The 18,976-nt window shown below is 44.4% G+C and overlaps 1 protein-coding gene across 4 annotated transcripts in view; it reads left to right on the top strand.

Annotated features, from left to right (window-relative positions):
• The window catches only part of LARGE1 (LARGE xylosyl- and glucuronyltransferase 1), a gene marked incomplete at its 5' end in the record, with an annotated part of 449,451 nt that overhangs the window by 218,949 nt on the left and 211,526 nt on the right, over positions 1-18,976 (top strand). For all 4 annotated transcript variants that reach the window (XM_079714495.1, XM_079714492.1, XM_079714494.1 and 1 more), the window contains one exon: positions 351-522. In XM_079714495.1, coding sequence (XP_079570621.1) covers positions 351-522 — 172 coding nt within the window. The remainder of the gene's footprint in view (positions 1-350; positions 523-18,976) is intronic.

Here is an 18,976-nt window from a genome sequence, read left to right as displayed (position 1 = left end):
TTTATTTCTTGTTTTGTGCCTATTCTTATTTCCTCCAATGAGCCTATATAATTTCTATAATAACAAAAATCTTTTTAAAAAAAATCTGAGCATAGTGTTTGCATGTGATAGTTATTTCATAAACATTACTTTCCTTCTCCCTTGATTTGGATACATTTTCTTTCAAAAGAACTTCATGTGCCATGAAGTTACATGAGCAGATCTTTAAGAAAATATTCATTCATTTACTCAACAGATTTTTATTCGATGCTTTTTATGTACCAGGCACTATTTATAATGGTTATACAAAGAAATTAATGTAGTGATTTTTTTTCCTTTCTCCTGCTCTCGCTCTTCACTGCCCTGTCTAGTCTGAAGTTTCCTGGATCCCCAACAAACATTACTCTGGGATTTACGGTCTGATGAAGCTTGTCCTCACCAAGACTCTTCCCGCCAACCTGGAGAGGGTCATCGTCCTTGACACGGACATCACCTTTGCCACCGATATTGCAGAGCTCTGGGCTGTGTTCCACAAGTTCAAAGGTAATGGTAGCTCATTTTTTTTCTGGTATCTTTGAAGGTGTCAGCATGTCAAGAACAGTGATTTTTTTTTTTTTCCCAATGTGAGGTCAACTCTTAACAAGGTCATTCTAATGAAACAGACAAGGAATTATAAATAGAATTGAGCATCAGTTTTAGTACTGCCATTTGAAACATGTTAAACTGGAATTTGCTTGTGTTTTTTTAATAATTGAAGAGGTAAGATCTGTGTTCATAGGAAGAACCCAACTGAGGGTTGCTGAATTGCTTGGTAAGAGACAAATATTGAATGTGTGTATTTTGTATGCGGATAATTGAGTTGACTTCCTGGTGTGGAGACATGCATTTGTCAGTTTTCTCTTTTTATCAAATGATACTTTGATTGCCGAGAAAGCCTGTGAGGTGGTGGTGATGGGTATTGATTATAGAGTGTTTGCAAATGTCCTTATGGCTTCCATTAATGTTATGGTTTATCATTTTAAAGAAGTATATACGTTTGGCTTTTTAAGATGTTCCTTCTAATCTAGTTAGTTTCTGTAGCTCTTGTCACTGCCCCAGGGTATGTGCGAGTATAAGGTGGGAAACTGTGAGCCTGATGGGTGTACATAACTCTGGTGTGGATGCATGAGAGAAGTGGTAAGTTAGCACAAACCTTGGACTGTTATTTAATACCCCTCTTCCAGGGGTCTTCCTTAAAACTGCATAATTTTTTAATTTTATATTCTCAGTATTAGACAAATACAATGAGAGATAAATATGGCAGTGAGATTTTTGTTCTTCCGGCTTCTGTACTCTGGCTTCTGTGTTTAAAATTCCTCCTGCCTCTTTTCTATAGCTCCTTATCCTATGAAAGTGCAATACTGCTTAGTGATTTTAAATCACAGCATTTTCATGAATCAGAGGATATTCCATTTGGTATCTGTTTTCGTTCATGGACAGAAGAGTAAATTCCTCACCCACTCCAGTCTCTGCCTGCTTCCTTCTGGGGGCCTCCCAGCTCTGGGGTAATTGACAAAGTCCTCAGCACACCATGGGGGGAAACACTCTCACCCTTGGACTCTTTTCCTTGCGAGGAACAAAACTTTCCTTACTCGTGTTGATAATGACACTAGTAAAGACATCATTTAGCAAAGCTGTTGAAATGGAGTGTGTCTCAGCTTTCTGATCTCTTCTTCATAGAATGTTTGGATCTGTCTTTTTATTTCACAAATAAAGGAACAGAAGCTTGGTAGGATGCAAGGTTCTACCCGGAGCTGAGACCAGAATGCCTGTGTGTGTTGGCTTCCCTGTGCATCTCTTTTCAAGACCCCCTATCAGGTCTGCTTGTTTTTTCTGATTACACTCAACTCACTGGGGACAGTTTTTCTATAGTTACGTGGTTGAGTTGGCGAAAAAGTTCTTTCGGGTTTTTCCATAAGATGTTATGGAAAAACCCAAACGAACTTTTTGGCCAACCCCAATATTTTATTCCTATTTTCATGCTGATGTTCAGTATTCAGTGATGTATTTATTCAACAGGCACTTATTGCATCCCCACTGGGTGTCACTGGCTATAAGGAGTGGGCTCTGGCTATAAGATGAGCAGTGGGGCTTCCCTGGTGGTGCAGTGGTTGAGACTCCACCTGCCGATGCAGGGGACGCGGGTTCGTGCCCCGGTCCGGGAGGATCCCACACGCCGCGGAGCGGCTGGGCCCGTGAGCCATGGCCGCTGGGCCTGCGCGTCCAGAGCCTGTGCTCTGCAACGGGAGAGGCCACAGCAGTGAGAGGCCCGTGTACCACTAAAAAAAAAAAAAAAAAAAAAGATGAGCAGTGAAGGGGAGTGAGAGTTATCACCTCTCCTGAAGGGGCTAAAACTGTGTCAGTATCACAGCAGAGGTGATGATCGTGTCTATCTTGCCGGATAAGAGTAGCGGTTGTGGGCGGTGGATGCCCACATCCCCCTTTGGAATAAAGGGCTTATTCCTCCAGCTGCTGGGAGCATTGCCTGCAGATGGGCTCTGCTCTCAGCCCCCTTTCGGGATGATCTTAGGTGAAGAGAGTCACCTTGCCTGGGGCCATGCCCCCTTCCTGGGGCGCCCCACATCATGGACTGACAGATGCATGTGGAATCTTGCAGGATCCACTGTAGCCTTCCCTGGAGTCTGCCTGGCAGCTCCATTTCTCCCTCTGCCCAGTCCTGCTGCTGTTCCTTCCCTTTCATAGGTACTGTTCCAAGAGCTCTCCCTGAGTTAACCTCCTGCATGCTCACTCCCATCCTGGAGTCTGCTTCCCAAGAAACTCAATCTGAAATATTCATTCAGAACTGCAAGTCTCCCCTGGATAAGTGTAACTCAACAAAATCCCTGGAACAGTTGGCCACTAATTGTAGCCTTGTAACTAGGAAATCACATTTATTCTGTTGCATCCAGGACCTGCCACAGTGCTGGTGGGGTTCTGTCACCAATCATAACAACAGTAATAATGCTGGTGTTAAATCGTACCCGTCCCATATCATCTGTGGAAGGGAGAGCTCCCAAGGCTCCTGTTGCTCCCAGAGCTGGCCCAGGGATTTGGACTTGGAGGGCTCTGAGACTCAAGGCAGTTTCTGGGGCAGAGCGGAATATATGGGTCAGGGTCAGAGCAGGGGAAATTTGAATGCGTGGAGTTGATTTAATAGGCTTCGTTTATTTGTTCATTCTCTCACTGGTTCATTTCTAGCATTAGTTAGGCCTCCACTGGAATATATTAGATGCTGTTGTTGGAACAGGACACCTGCCTTCAAGGAGCTCACAAACAAGGCATACTGTGTTCCGTTTTTATCTGTCACCATCAAAGGAGTATAAAACATCTGAGGTTTTCCCATGCCCACCCTAACTTTTCTGGGAAAATATGGAAGTGAAAAGAAAATAAGTAAGCTCTTATCTTTTTCATATGGTATTCTTTTGTACAGGGTTTGTTTTGTGTGTGTGTGTGTGTGTGTGGTTCTTTCTTTCTAAACTGGAATGATTAGAAGCCAGGTCATGATACAGGAAGAAAGTCCCTTAGGACAGACCCATAAATGTAGAATGCACTGATCCAAGAGGGAGAGTTCCCCTCTCATAAAGGCAATCGCAGTTGACATCTTCACTGTAAACATTCTGAGTGATGTTGATGCAATTTGGCCTTGTTGGTTTTTCTCTGGTTTGGAACAGCTAGTTACCTGGGGCTGCAGTGGCTCTTGTGTTCAGTCCCATATAGGCTTGACTCCTTGAGGATGCTGTGAAATTGCCCTTACCTAAAGTCATTACGTGGAGAACCTAGTAAGAAGCTTTTTAGTGAGGACTTAGACCATCCTCAGCCTCTGCCGTGGGCAGCTTGGTGTGCCTCTTGGGGATGTGCACGTGCTCCCTGAGCCCTGACTTCACCTAAGTTGCAGATGCTCCCCCCTCAGCATCTGCACCCTGATCAAGCCTGCTCCAACTGCTGGAGGATTTTCAGAGCCTCTCATTCTTAATAGGAAGAATTAGGAGTCACGTTTACTGAGCTCCTACCAGCTGCCAAATAGTTTGCTGTTGGGAGTGTTGCAAGAATAAATCAAGTTCAGTCCCTATTCATTTGAGTGTATATGTGAATGGGGGAGAGAGACGATAAACCAAAAAAATAAAATAAAATATATAGTATATTAGGTGGTGAATAGTGCTTAGGTGGAAATTAGAGAAAGGAGATAAGAGATGCCTCTGTGTGTGAGTGTGTGTGTGTGTGTGTGTGTGTGTGTGCGTGCGTGCGTGCATGTGTTATTTTAATATTCAAATAGGGTCATAATGGAAGGTCTTACATGAAAAATGACATTTAAGCAAAAATCTGAAGTTGAGATGACAGGCATGCCAGCTGTCTAGAGGAAGGGCAGGAATAGTGTCCTAGCCAGAAGGAACAGCAAGTGTGAAGTTTCACGAGTGATTTGGCCTGACTTATTTGAGGACTCAGATGGAGTTCAGAACAGAGCAGAGTGAGCCCAGCAGAGGGGCAAGGGCTGGTGAGGTCAGATCATGGGGACCTTTGTAGGGCAGTGGGAGGATTTTGTCTTTCCCTTCAGAGATATGGGAAGCTGATGTCTGGCTTTGAGCAGAGGAGTGATGTGATCTGATTTACATTTTTAATGGATCATCCTGGCCACGGAAACTATTTCTGAGATGGTTGCAGTCATCCAGGTGAGCCATGTTGTGGACTCAGACCTGGATGCGGCAGTAGGGGTGAAAGACGTCATCATATTAGGTACATTTTGAAGGTCAGATAATCAGGATATCCTATTGATTGGATGTGGGGAGCAGAGACATAGGAGTGGAGGGTGCCCCAAGGTAGCTGGAAGGGTGAGGTGGCATCTGTGAGATGGAAAAGGCCGCAAGAAGAACAGGTTATGGGGGATGATCAGGAGTTTGGTTTGGGGCATTTTTAAATTTGAAATATACCTAACTGGACATCCACGTGAAGATGGGAAGGAGGCAGGCAGATAAAATGAGTATTTGTAAAGCAAAGGGAAAGTAACTGTTGTTTCCTAAGTACTTCTTCTGTTCCAGGCACTGAGCTAGAAGCTTTGCACATTTGAAAATCAAAATAAACTGGGTCCAAGAGAGGTTAAATAACTTCCCATGATCAAAGAGCTATTGCACAGCATGGCTGAACCCAAACTGTTTGGCTCTGGGGTCTGTGCTCTCTCTGCTACCTGCTGCGTCCCCTCCAGGCTTCCTGACGGCATGGAGGAGGGCATGCCCATCACCTGGGAGGCAGGGTCTGCATCTTAGTTAAGGTGTGGCTGCCGATCATGAGTCAGCTTGACCCCTGGGTGCCATAGTTTTCCATAAAAATTTGGAAATAATACCTGATTCTAGAAATCTGGGGAAGCTGTTGTAAAGGCACAAATAATAAATGTGCAGGCTTAATTTGAAGCTTTTGGAAGAAAGCCGTGCAGAATTGTCAGGACAGTATTTGTATTCATAAGGACAAATGCTTTCCCTTTAAGAAGACCCTATTGCCATAGTGTCAAGTTCCGACCTCAAAACAGGTATGGTGAGTGGAGCAGTGCCTTGCCCCAGAGGCCATCCAAGAGGCCAAAGGCTTACTTGCTGCAAAGTGGGCTTCTGCAGCTGAACCTGGGGCCCCAATCTGACATTTGCCAAGGGCATTTTCCGGGCTTGTTCAGCACTTCAGGTCAGTGCAAAAAGGTGGAAGTGTGTGCTCAGCTTCCCGAGTCACCCTTTTCCGCTTTGTGAGTAGAGCCTGGGTACAGAATGTCACCACCCTTTGCCTGATTTCATCAAACAAGCCTTCTGACAGGTCTCCTATCCTCTAGCTTTCTCCTGGCTTCAGTCCATCTTCTCCAGGATGACCCAGCCGTGCGGCTGACAGGGTCTCGGTGCTCCAGTCAGGTGTCAGGCCTGAGCCACTGAGGTGGGAGAGCTGAGTTCAGGACACTGGTCCACCAGAGACCTACCAGCCCCTTGTAGTATCAATCGGCGAGAGCTCTCCCAGAGATCTCCATCTCAACGCTAAGACCCAGCTCCACTCAACGACCAGCAAGCTACAGTGCTGAACACCCCATGCCAAACAACTAGCAAGACAGGAACACAACCCCACCCATTAGCAGAGAGGCTGCCTAAAATCATAATAAGTTCACAGACACCCCAAAACACACCACCGGACGCAGGCCTGGCCACCAGAAAGACAAGATCCAGCCTCATCCATCAGAACACAGGCACCAGTCCCCTCCACCAGGAAACCTACACAACCCACTAAACCAGCCTTACCCACTGGAGGCAGACACCAAAAACAATGGGAACAACGAACCTGCAGCCTGCAAAAAGGAGACCCCAAACACAGTAAGTTAAGCAAAATGAGAAGACAGAGAAATACACAGCAGATGAAGGAGCAAGGAAAAACCCACCAGACCAAACAAATGAAGAGGAAATAGGCAGTATACCTGAAAAAGAATTCAGACTAATGATAGTAAAGATGATCCAAAATCTTGGAAATACAGTGGAGAAAATACAAGAAACATTTAACAAGGACCTAGAAGAACTAAAGAGCAAATAAACAATGATGAAAAATGTAATAAATGAAATGAAAAATTATCTAGAAGGAATCAATAGCAGAATAACTGAGGCAGAAGGAAAGATAAGTGACCTGGAAGATAAAATAGTGGAAATAACTACCACAGAGCAGAATAAAGAAAAAAGAATAAAAGGAATTGAGGACAGTCTCAGACACCTCTGGGACAATATTAAATTCACCAACATTCGAATTGGTCCCAGAAGGAGAGGAGAAAAAGAAAGGGACTGAGAAAATATTTGAAGAGATGATAGTTGAAAACTTCCCTAATATAGGAAAGGAAATAGTGAAGCCCAGGAAGCTCAGAGAGTCCCATATAGGATGAATCCAAGGAGAAACACGCCAAGACACATATTAATCAAACTGTCAAAAATTAAATACAAAAGATATTAAAAGCAGCAAGGGAAAAGCATACAATAACATACAAGGGAATCCTCATAAAGTTAATAGCTGATCGTTCAGCAGAAACTCTGCAAGCCAGAGGGAGTGGAAGGACATATTTAAAGTGATGAAAGGGAAAAACCTACAACCAAGATTACTCTACCCAGCAAGGATCTCATTCAGATTCAACAGAGAAATTAAAGCCTTTACAGACAAGCAAAAGCTAAGAGAATTCAGCACCACCAAACCAGCTTTATAACAAATGCTACAGGAACTTCTCTAAGCAGGAAACACAAGAGAAGGAAAAGACCTACAATAACAAACCCAAAACAATTAAGAAAATGGTAATAGGAGCAAACATATTGATAATTACCTTAAATGTAAATGGATTAAGTGCTCCAACCAAAAGACATAGATTGGCTGAATGGATACAAAAACAAGACACATATATATGCTGTCTATAAGACACCCACTTCACACCTAGGGACGCATACAGACTGCAAGTGAGGGGATGGAAAAAGTTATTCCATGCAAATAGAAATCAAAAGAAAGCTGGAGTAGCAATTCTCATATCAAACAAAATAGACTTGAAAATAGACTATTACAAGAGACAAAGAAGGACACTACGTAATGATCAAGGGATCAATCCAAGAAGAAGATATAACAATTGTAAATATTTATGCACCCACCATAGGAGCACCTCAATACTTAAGGCAAAGGCCAACAGCCATAAAAGGGGAAATCGACAGTAACACAGTCATAGTAGGGGACTTTAACACCCCACTTTCACCAATGGACACACCATCCAAACTGAAAATAAATGAGGAAACACAAGCTTTAAGTGACACATTAAACAAGATGGGCTTAATTGATATTTATAGGACATTCCATCCAAAACCAAAAGAATACACTTTCTTCTCAGGTGCCCATGGAACATTCTTCAGGATATATCATATCTTGGGTCACAAATCAAGCCTTGGTAAATTTAAGAAAATTGAAACCGTATCAAGTATTTTTTCTGACCACAACGCTATGAGACAAGATATCAATTACAGGAAAAAATCTGTAAAAAATACAAACACGTGGAGGCTAAATAATACACTACTGAATAACCAAGAGATCACTGAAGAAATCAAAGAGGAAATCAGAAAATATCTAGAAACAAATGGCAATGAAAACACGATGACCCAAAACCTATGGGACTCAGCAAAAGCAGTTCTAAGAGGGAAGTTTATAGCAATACAGTCTTACCTCAAGAAGCAAGAAACATCTCAAACAACCTAACCTTACCCCTAAAGCAATTAGAGAAAGAAGAACCAAAAAGACCCCAAAGTTAGCAGAAGGAAAGAAATCATAAAGATCAGAGCAGAAATAAATGAAAAGGAAACAATGGCAAAGATCAGTAAAACTAAAAGCTGGTTCTTTGAGAAGATAAACAAAATTGATAAACCATTAGCCAGACTCATCAAGAAAAAAAGGGAAAAGACTCGAATCAAGAGAATTAGAAATGAAAAAGGAGAAGTAACAAGTGACACTACAGAAATACAAAGGATCATGAGAGATTACTACAAACAACTATATGCCAATAAAATGGACAACGTGGAAGAAATACAGAAATTCTTAGAAAAGCACAACCTTCTGAGACTGAACCAGGAAGAAATAGAAAATATAAACAGACCAATCACAAGCACTGAAATTGAGACTGTAATTAAAAATCTTCCAACAAACAAAAGCGCAGGACCAGATGGCTTCACAGGCGAATTCTATCAAACATTTAGAGAATACCTAACACCTATCCTTCTCAAACTCTTCCAAAATATAGCAGAGGGAGGAACACTCCCAAACTCATTCTACAAGGCCACCATCACCCTGATACCAAAACCAGACAAAGATACTACAAAAAAAAGAAAACTACAGGCCAATATCACTGATGAACATAGGTGCAAAAATCCTCAACAAAATACTAGCAAACAGAATCCAACAGCACATTAAAAAGAATCATACACCATGATCAAGTGGTTTTTTCCAGGAAGGCAAGGATTCTTCAATATACGCAAATCAATCAATGTGATACACCATATTAACAAACTGAAGGAGGGAAACCATATGATCATCTTGTTGCAGAGAAAGCTTTCGACAAAATTCAACACCCATTTATGTTAAAATCCCTCTGGAAAGTAGGCAAAGAGGGAACTAACCTCAACATAATAAAGGCTGTATATGACAAACCCACAGCCAACATCGTTCTCCATGATGAAAAACTGAAACCATTTCCACTAAAATCAGGAACAAGACAAGGTTGCCCACTCACACTACTGTTATTCAGCATAGTTTTGGAAGTTTTATCCACAGCACAGAGAAGAAAAAGAAATAAAAGGAATCCAAATCGGAAAAGAAGAAGTAAAACTGTCACTGTTTCCAGATGACATGATACTATACATAGAGAATCCTAAAGATGCTACCAGAAAACTACTAAAGCTAATCAATGAATTTGCTAGAGTAGCAGGATACAGAATTAATGCACAGAAATCTCTTGCATTCCTATACACTAATGATGAAAAATCTGAAAGAGAAATTAAGGAAACACTCCTGTTTACAATTGCAACAAAAAGAATAAAATATCTAGGAGTAAACGTACCTAAAGAGACAAAAGACCTGTATGCAGAAAACTGTAAGACACTGATGAAAGATATTAAACATGATACAAACAAATGGAGAGATATACCATGTTCCTGGATTGGAAGAATCAACATTGTGCAAATGACTCTACTACCCAAAGCAATCTACAGATTCAATGCATTCCCTATCAAACTATCAATGGCATTTTTCACAGAACTAGAACAAAGAACTTCACAATTTATATGGAAGCACAAAAGACCCCGAATAGCCAAAGCAATCTTGAGAAAGGAAAAGAAAGCTTGAAGAATCAGGCTCCCTGTCTTCAGACTATACTACAAAGTTTCAGTAATCAAGACAGTATGGCACTGGCACAAAAACAGAAATAGAGATCAATGGAACAGGATAGAAAGCCCAGAGGTAAACCCACACACAAATGTTCACCTTATCTTTGATAAAGGAGCCAAGAATATACAATGGAGAAAAGACAGCCTCTTCAATAAGTGGTGCTGGGAAAACTGGACAGCTACATGTAAAAGAATGAAATTAGAACACTTCCTAACACCATACACAAAAGTAAACTCAAAATGGATTAAAGACCTAAATGGGAGGCCAGACACTATAAAACTCTTAGAGGAAAACATAGGCAGAACACTCTATGACATAAATCACAGCAAGATCCTTTTTGACCCACCTCCTAGAGAAAGGGAAATAAAGACAAAAATAAACACATGGGACCTAATGAAACTTAAAAGCTTTGCACAGCAAAGGAAACCATAAAGAAGACGAAAAGACAACCCTCAGAATGGGAGAAAATATTTGCAGATGAAGCAACTGATAAAGGATTAATCTCCAAAATATACAAGCAGCTTATGCAGCACAATATCAAAAAACAATCAACTCAATCCAAAAATGGGCAGAATACCTAAATAGCCATTTCTCCAAAGAAGATATACAGATGGCCAACAAACACATGAAAGGATGCTCAACATCACTAATCATTAGAGAAATGCAAATCAAAACTACAATGAGGTATCACCTCACACCAGTCAGAATGGCAGTCATCAAAAAATCTACAAACAATAAATGCTGGAGAGGGTGTGGAGGAAAGGGAACCCTCTTGCACTGTTGTTGGGAATGTAAATTGATACAGCCACTATGTAGTACTGTATGGAGGTTCCTTAAAAAACTAAAAGTAGAACTACCATACGACCCAGGAATCCCACTACTGGGCATATACCCTGAGAAAACCATAATTCCAAAATAGTCAGGTACCACATTGTTCATTGCAGCTCTATTTACAATAGCCAGGACATGAAAGCAACCTAAGGGTCCATCAACAGATGAATGGATAACGATGTGGCACATATATACAATTGAATATTAGCCATAAAAAGAAAGGAAATTGAGTTATTTATAGTGAGGTGGATGGACCTAGAGACTGTCATACAGAGTGAAGTAAGTCAGAAAGAGAAAAACAAATACCGTATGCTAACACACATTTATGGAATCTAAAAAAAAAAAAGGTTCTGAAGAACCTAGGGGCAGGACAGGAATGAAGACACAGATGTAGAGAATGGAGTTGAGGAAGCTGGGAGGGGGAAGGGTAAGCTGGGACGAAGTGCGAGAGTGGCATGGACATATGTACACTACCAAATATAAAATAGATAGCTGGTGGGAAGCAGCCGCATAGCACAGAGAGATCAGCTCGGTGCTTTGTGCCCACCTAGAGGGGGGGTGCGATAGAGAGGGTGGGAGGGAGATGCAAGAGGGAGGGGATATGTGGATATGTATATACCTATAGGTGATTCACTTTGTGATACATTAGAAACTAACACACTATTGCAAAGCAATTATACTCCAATAAAGATGTTTAAAAAATAAATAAAATTAATTTTTATTGGAGTATAGTTGATTTATAATTTTGTGTTAGCTGCAGGTGTACAGCAAATTGAATCAATTTTACATATACATGTATCTATTGTTTTTCAAATTCTTTTCCCATTTAGGTTGTTACAGAATATTGATCAGTATTCCCTGTGCTATACAGTAGGTCCTTGTTGGTTATCCATTTAAAATATACAGCTAACATTTTGAAGCATTTATTCTGTGCCCGCCACTCTGTTAAACTTTGAGTAAACTCATTTAAGCCTCCTGATACTCCCTTGAAGTAATTACTGCTCATGTTCCTGTTTTAAAGATTTGAGAACAGATGGTTCAGGAGACCAGGTAGCTTACCCGGAATCTCAGCTCTTAAATAGAGCTGGGATTTGAACTCAGCGAGTCCAACTCTAAATTTAGTACTCTACGTTTCACCCTACTGTCCCTGGAAGAGCAGGTGGTGGGTCTTAGAGTTTCTTTGGAGAGACCAAAGTTAGATCTAAGAAAGAACTCTAGGTGACCATGTAAAGTTTGTAGAGGTTGGGCCCAAAGTGATGTAGGCATTTAGAGAACAGGAGTGTCGGGCAAAATCAGAGACATAGGAAAGTGTGGTTCTCCTAGGATTTGAGAAATAAAACCTCAGTCTTCAGAATCCTGGCCCAGCTTGTGACATTCCAGGACACCCTGTTTAAAGTAGCTGTGAGCCCCAAGAGCTCTCCCCGTGTACTCATCATTGTCCAGTAGAATAAGCCAGAATCAGGGCTCCCCGAGGGACTCTGTGAGCACAGGCAGGTTACTCGACTTCTCTGGGCCTCGGTGAACCAGGAGCCATGCCAGCGGGGTCCTTGCGAGAAATGCACACGATGTCGTGCATTATTCTTCCCATGTTCCACTTTCTCTAAGGACTCCTGCCAGCAGGTATGGGATCATGGCAGACGCCGTTAATGGGCGTCTGCTCCATTACCTCACAGCTTTGTCCACAAAGCCATTGGGTGGGCATGGGTGGCTCTAAGTGTACAATAGTGTAAAAAAGCTGAATATGAAGAACTTTGGAAGTATTACTTTGAAAAGACATGTGTAGGGCCTTTGTGGTTATATAGTCACGTGCCCTGAAGGGGTTTTGGCGCTCTCGGACCTGTCCGCAGGTGCCTCTCCTTCTTACCTGGTCGTGACCGGCCCCTCCCTCCTTCGCCGCTTCCCCTCCCCTCTCCCCTCACTCCCGTTCTCAGTGGAACGGGTGGGGCAGGAGAAGCTTTGAAGGGAAGACACCAAGTTTAAACCCCTGCTGGGCTACTCATCAGCAGGCTGACTTGGGGTGTTCGTTTAACCTCTCATCCTCGCCTCTGCACCTGTCCAAGGAAAATGCTCACATTTTCTCATAGCGATGTGAGGTCCGAGGACGTGATTCACTGGTCCCGGCACCCAGTGGATGCTCTGGCCCCAGGAGTTCCCTTCTCCTTTCCTTCCTCCTCTCTCCCGTGTCTAAGTTTCTTCTTATTCCCTGGGCCCCTTCACTGACCTCCAAATGAAGCTTCCTCCCTTTAGCTGGTGTGAAAGGAATCATAGAAGGCCTTTCAGGACGACGACGTAACCTGTTTAAGCACCTTGTAGGGAGGAGACTCTGCAGTCAGGGTCCTGTTCATCTCCCATCGGCTCGTGACTCTTTCTAAACCTGAGAGCCTGCTTTGCCACAGGGAAGAGAAACAGAAACTTTAAAAGATCTAAAGCCTCACATAAAGTCGTTTACAATGACTCCACCAGCCAGTGTGTGCATGGGTGATGTGCTGTTAGTTCAGAAGGCTCTGGAATTCTAATGGGAGCGAGCCGCTCAGGGTGTGTGGTCTTTGTTGTCAACCACAATATTCCACTAAAAGACTGAGGCATTTCTTTATCATCTGGGCATCGTTTTAAACATTCTTCTGCACTCCTAGTATTGACGGAGCTCCTTCCTCACCACCAGTTTTCATTGTTTAGTTCTGTTTTTTACCTTCTAATTCCTGGTTGATTTTCCCCTCAGAAACTCCCCGGGGCCTCTTTTTTTTTTTTTTTTTTTTTTTTGCGGTACGCGGGCCTCTCACTGTTGTGGCCTCTCCCGTTGCGGAGCACAGGCTCCAGATGCGCAGGCTCAGCGGCCATGGCTCACGGGCCCAGCCTCTCCGCGGCATGTGGGATCTTCCCGGACCGGGGCACGAACCCATGCCCCCTGCATTGGCAGGCGGACTCTCAACCACTGCGCCACCAGGGAAGCTCCCTCCCCCTTCTTCACACCTGTTATCCGGCTGCCTTCCACACTGAATCCAGGAACTACGCTCTGCTTTTCTCGTTACATGCTTCACGGTGCTTGCATTTGGCAAGCTGAGATGCTCACCATGGGGGAACCTCAAGAATTTTATGCCTGGCAAAATGGGGGGAGAGGTTTTAGTTCTTTTTCAGATTAACGGTGAAGTGGATCTGCCTTCTCTTACTATATTAGAAACATTCTTTACCTTCCCTGATTCTCTTTTGTGCTGTAAACGTCGGGGAATGGTATGGTAATCACTGCCCCATAGGCTGCATTTTGGTGGTTAAGTCGTCAAATAGCTCTGCCTTACACAGTACTTAATAAATTATCTTCCCTTCCTTTCCTTCTGCGTCTTTGTTTTCGTCTTGTTCTTCAACCTGCAACTCCTGAGAGTCGGGGGAGCAGAAGCTTCCCTGCGTCCCTGCCCACCCTGCTTCCCTCCCCTCTCCCTGCGTCCCTGCCCCCTGCTTCCCTCCTCTTCCGCCCCCTGCCTCCCTGCCTTCCTGCCTTCCACGTTCATTCAGTCACTCATTCTTTCATTAATTCATTACCTATTGAGCCCTTGGACCTGGCCTAGGCCCTGGGGATAAAATAGTAAATAAGACAGGCCGACCTGCCCCCCACTCCTCTCCGTGCTAATTCCTATTAGCTGCTTTTTCTGTGTCGGGCGCCAGGCTATCTCATTTAGCCCTCAGAAGTCCTTAAGTGCCGTGCCTGAGATCATACAGTGAGGCAGTGGCGGAGCCTGGATGGAAGCCAGGCCGCCCCCAGGCTGACCTCAGAGCCCACGCTTTTAACCACTAGATTCTAGATCCAACTCAACACACAGTTACATTAAAGTGTGGAAAGTACCTTGAAAGGCGGAATTCAGGGTGAAGTAGAATCACAGTTTGGGGGAAAGCAGTCCTGGCCTGGAGGGTTGGGAGGGTCAGGAAGGCTTGTGAAGGAAAGAGGCATGAGGACATTAGCCTCCATGGCCCACTTAGAGGGAGTGCCGTACCCAAAGGCCTGAGGTCCGGAGAGAGGAGCGGTGCAGACACTGAAAGAAACATCGAGGTCTCATCCTCAAACAGATCACGTGGGCCCTGCCTTTGGTCCTTTGCTCTGCTGTCCCTCTGCTGGGAATGCTTGCCCCCCAGGTCTCTCCGTGTCTTGCTGCCGTAACTCCCTTTAAGTCTTTGCTCAAATCTTAGCACCTCAGTGAGATTTCTGCCAATTGGCCCCTTTCGTCCTGCAACCTGGGATACCATCCCATCCCTCACACCCTGTTCTTTTCATGTTGTTTATAGCATCCATCATCTTCTAATCTAGTTCATGATTACTTACTAAGATTGCTGTTCTGCTCCACCCAGTAAGCAAGACAGACCCAGGTACCGGGGACGTGGCTGGCTTTACCTGGTCATTGTGTGTCTTTCCTGCTAATACATAAATACCGTGAGGGCAGGGATCTCTGTCTTGTTCCTGATGTGTTCTCAGCACTTAGAACAATACCTGGCAGGTGCTCAGTTAATAAATGAACAAAGAAACATATGATTCTAGGTGGTTTGCAGAGCGGGAAATAAGGCAAGAGAACCATGAAGGGTTTTGTAAACTACAGCTTTGGATTTTATCCAAAGGTAACTGAAAGACAGTTCAGAGTTTCAGGTACAGAAAAGGATGCTCAGATTTTCAGATTCGAAAATTTTCAGATTTGGCTGCAGTGTGGGGATGTTCTGAAAGCAGGGAGCAGGAAACCAGTACCTTGAAAGAAAGTTTTGGCAGCAGGTAGGAGGCTGGCTACTGCTGCACTCCAGGCAAGATATGATAGTGGCCTATAGCAGGATATTGCCCTCGGGGGCGAGCAGAGGACGTGGATGAGAGATGAACAGGGAAGTAGAGTGGATGAACCCGGGTGACGAGTTCAGTGTTGGACACGTGGAGATGGAATGAACAGGTCTGGATCTTACAAAAGAGGACGGCTGGAGGTATCTTTAGGTGTTTCCTTATTGGAACGAAGTCGAGCTGTTTTATTAAAATGTTCTCACCGGGTTATGACAGTTTCCTTTTCTGGACTTCCAGGTGTAGAATCCAGGGGTGCCCATGCTGTGGCTTCCGGCCCTGAAGGGAGGGTGGCTTGCTGGATCTGCTGGATCTAATGGGAGGCTGTTGGGCGGTGGCAGATGGGGATCTGCAAGTCCAAAGGCCGGGCGAGGTGTGATTGGTGAGCTGTGGTTAGCGAGGAGGGGAGCACACTTCATCGGAGAAAGGGTCACGGAGCTCACCCTGGTTGTGTCAGGAGCCCCTGACTGTGCAGCCCATACCCAGTGAGTGATGTCACCTCCTGCCTCGAATTGCTGCTGCATCATCAAGCCAGCCACATCCTGAGTGTCCCCGTCTGCACAGCTCCCAGAATGGGGCAGGACGGCCACCCTGATATTTACATCCCCAGGAGCCCTCAGTGGGGCGCATGGGACTTCTGTCCACTCTGTGACTTCCCTTCATGCACAGGGATGCAGGCTGTCTGTGAAATGAGCTAGAGGAACCCTATGGGGCCCATGTGGAAGAGGAGGAAGGAGATGTTTCTAGAAGTGACTGTGAAGTATTTCTTTCCCTTAGTCCTTACCCAACTCAAGTGTCCACTCCCGGAGTGACAGGACAGAGCAGCCCAGGGCCTTTCCTACGGTTGACCCCCGTCCATACTCTTCCCATCTTTATAACCTTGGCACTACTCAAATCTCTGAACCTCCATTACTTACAGGCAAAATGGGGATGATAACGCTGTGAGGGTGATGTGAGATTGTACATAGAAAGGTCTCGGTGCAGTTCCTGACAGAGAGTGAACAGCAACAGTGTTTTGCTGCTGCTGTTTCTAGTATGAGAATCATTTTACTGCCATCACAATAAGGCAGCTATCTACATACCTAAGAGATTCCGAGGGGAGGATCTTCATCTTAGAGGAGATGGTATTAGTCCTCCATGAGTAAGAAAATTTCCCCAAATATCCTCAATCAAGATGAGGAAGGGTAGGGGCTTCCCTGGTGGCCAGTGGTTGGGAATCTGCCTGTCAATGCGGGAGACACGGGTTCGGGCCCTGGTCCGGGAAGATCCCACATGCCATGGAGCAACTGGGCCCGTGAGCCACAGCTACTGAGCCTGTGCGTCTGGAGCCTGCGCTCCGCAACAAGAGAGGCCGCGACAGTGAGAGGCCCGCGCACCACGATGAGGAGTGGACCCCGCTCGCCGCACCAAAGAAGGTCCTCGTGCAGAAACGAAGACCCAACACAGCCAAAAATAAATACATAAATTTATTTTTTTAAAAAAAAGAGGAGGGGGGCCTGGGAGGGTCACGTGAGAATAAGAGTCAGGATTTTATCCTGTTTGGAAAGAGCTGGCTGTGTGTCTCAGTGGGAAGATCAGAGATGGTAGAGTGTGACCCTCCCAGGACCTGGGTGGAGGCCCGGCTGTCCCAAGCAATTTACACTTCAGTTTTAAAGGGAATGATGTTTCAGAAGCAGAATCTGTAATTCACCTGGTCCTTTGCAGGGATTTGTTATCTCAGTTCTTCGATGCAGGGCTTTTCACATTTTATGGTTTCTGGAATTGAGATGTGACTTAACCAGAGCAACTTGACTGGTGGTCTTTTTCTCCTGGAAAATGTTTTGCTATATCCTACAATCAGTGCCCCCTTAGAAGCCAGAAAATATGGCATTATTATTTATATTAGTATTATTTCTCTAGCTTTTCCTTTTATCTTAGAGCGGTGGAGGAGAGATGGATGGTGGGTAGGGCTCTGGACTGGAGAAGGAAAAGCTGAATTGGGAGGCTGATTAGAATCAGTGAGAGAGAAGGATTTTTAGGTCTTAGTGGACTACTCCTTGCTTACCTTTTATTGTATGACCACAGGGTCCTGGGACATTGTGCTGTTGCTATTTTTGGTAAATACCTTGCCTGTATATCACATGTTGGAATGGTTACCACCTCCTGATGGGCCCACGGGATTTTTTTGAAAATTTCAGGGAGAGATACTGAAAAGTTTAAGCACTAAACCTAAAACTACAGGAAGTTACTCTGCCCAAAGGTCTTTTCTTACTCATTCAGACACTCCATAAATATTTACTGAACACCTGCTTGGTACCGGCCACACAAGTTATTCTCTCTAATACCTGGTCCATTAGACATTCGTGTGACTAACTCATCTGTATTTGAAAAAATCAGATACTTCTGGAACCATTTTAGGGTTACTTGCCATTAATGTGAATTACTTAGCCAGATTGCTTTTCTAATATTTTTCTGATACCAGCTGCCTCGAGTCAAGGAGATTTTGATTGTGAACGTAGCTATTGTGGATGCATGAAGGGGAGAGGGCTGTCCTAGGTCATCCTGGGGGGAGGGAGGGGGAGGGGGCAGGTTGGCACCAAATAAAGGCACAGGAGACTTAGTGGGAGTGACGGTGAGAGACAGGTGCAGTCCAGGTAGTGGGAAGAGGTGAGAAGCAAATACTCATCAAATAAATTTATGGAGACAAAAACAAAGCCCATCTTTAGAATCATGTGCTCAGAAAAGAAGCCTTTTTTTCTTGTTTATTCTAAAAGTATCTGGGGCCAAAGGGCTCTTCCGTGAAGGTTAGCTCTGCTCTGAGTCTATATTAGTGAAATACCAAGTTGGATTAACAGACATGTGATAGCCCAGCAGCAACCTAATGATCATTTACAACTGTGTTCTCTGAGCAGGACTTCTGAGTTGTGGGGTGGAGGGTGGCTTTCAGTATCAGAATTACCTGTGGTGTCTTTGCAAATTGTGCAAGTCCAAGGCCCACTCCCATCTCCCACCAACAGCCTGGACAGCACCAGTGCTTTGACAACCATTGCCTTCCTGCAGGGTTTCTCCACCTCAGAGCTCTTGACATTCGGGGCTGGATACTTCATCATTGTAGGGGGCCGTCCTGTCCATCCCTGGCCTCTACTCACTAGGTACCAGATGCACCCCCTTCCCCAGTTGTGACAACCAAACATATCTCCAGGCGTCTTCAAATGTCCCCTGAGGGCAAAGTCCTTCTCTGTTGGGATCTACTTCCTTAGTGGTCCTCCATTACTGACCAAAAGGTGTAGGATGTCAGGTGCTGGTGGTGGTGGTTTAAGTGGTTGATAGTGGCTAGCCCCAAAGAGGAAATGAAATCTGAACTTTCTACCGCTTGTTTACTAGTTCATATCTTGGAGACCCCCTAACCACGTGCCCTTTTTGAATGACTTTCTGAGTCAG

Source organism: Hyperoodon ampullatus (assembly GCF_949752795.1).
Source record: "Hyperoodon ampullatus genome assembly, chromosome: 11".
NCBI classification, from domain to species: Eukaryota; Metazoa; Chordata; class Mammalia; order Artiodactyla; family Ziphiidae; genus Hyperoodon; species Hyperoodon ampullatus.
Note: the sequence above shows the minus strand (reverse complement) of the source record. Positions and strands in the feature narration are given on the sequence as shown.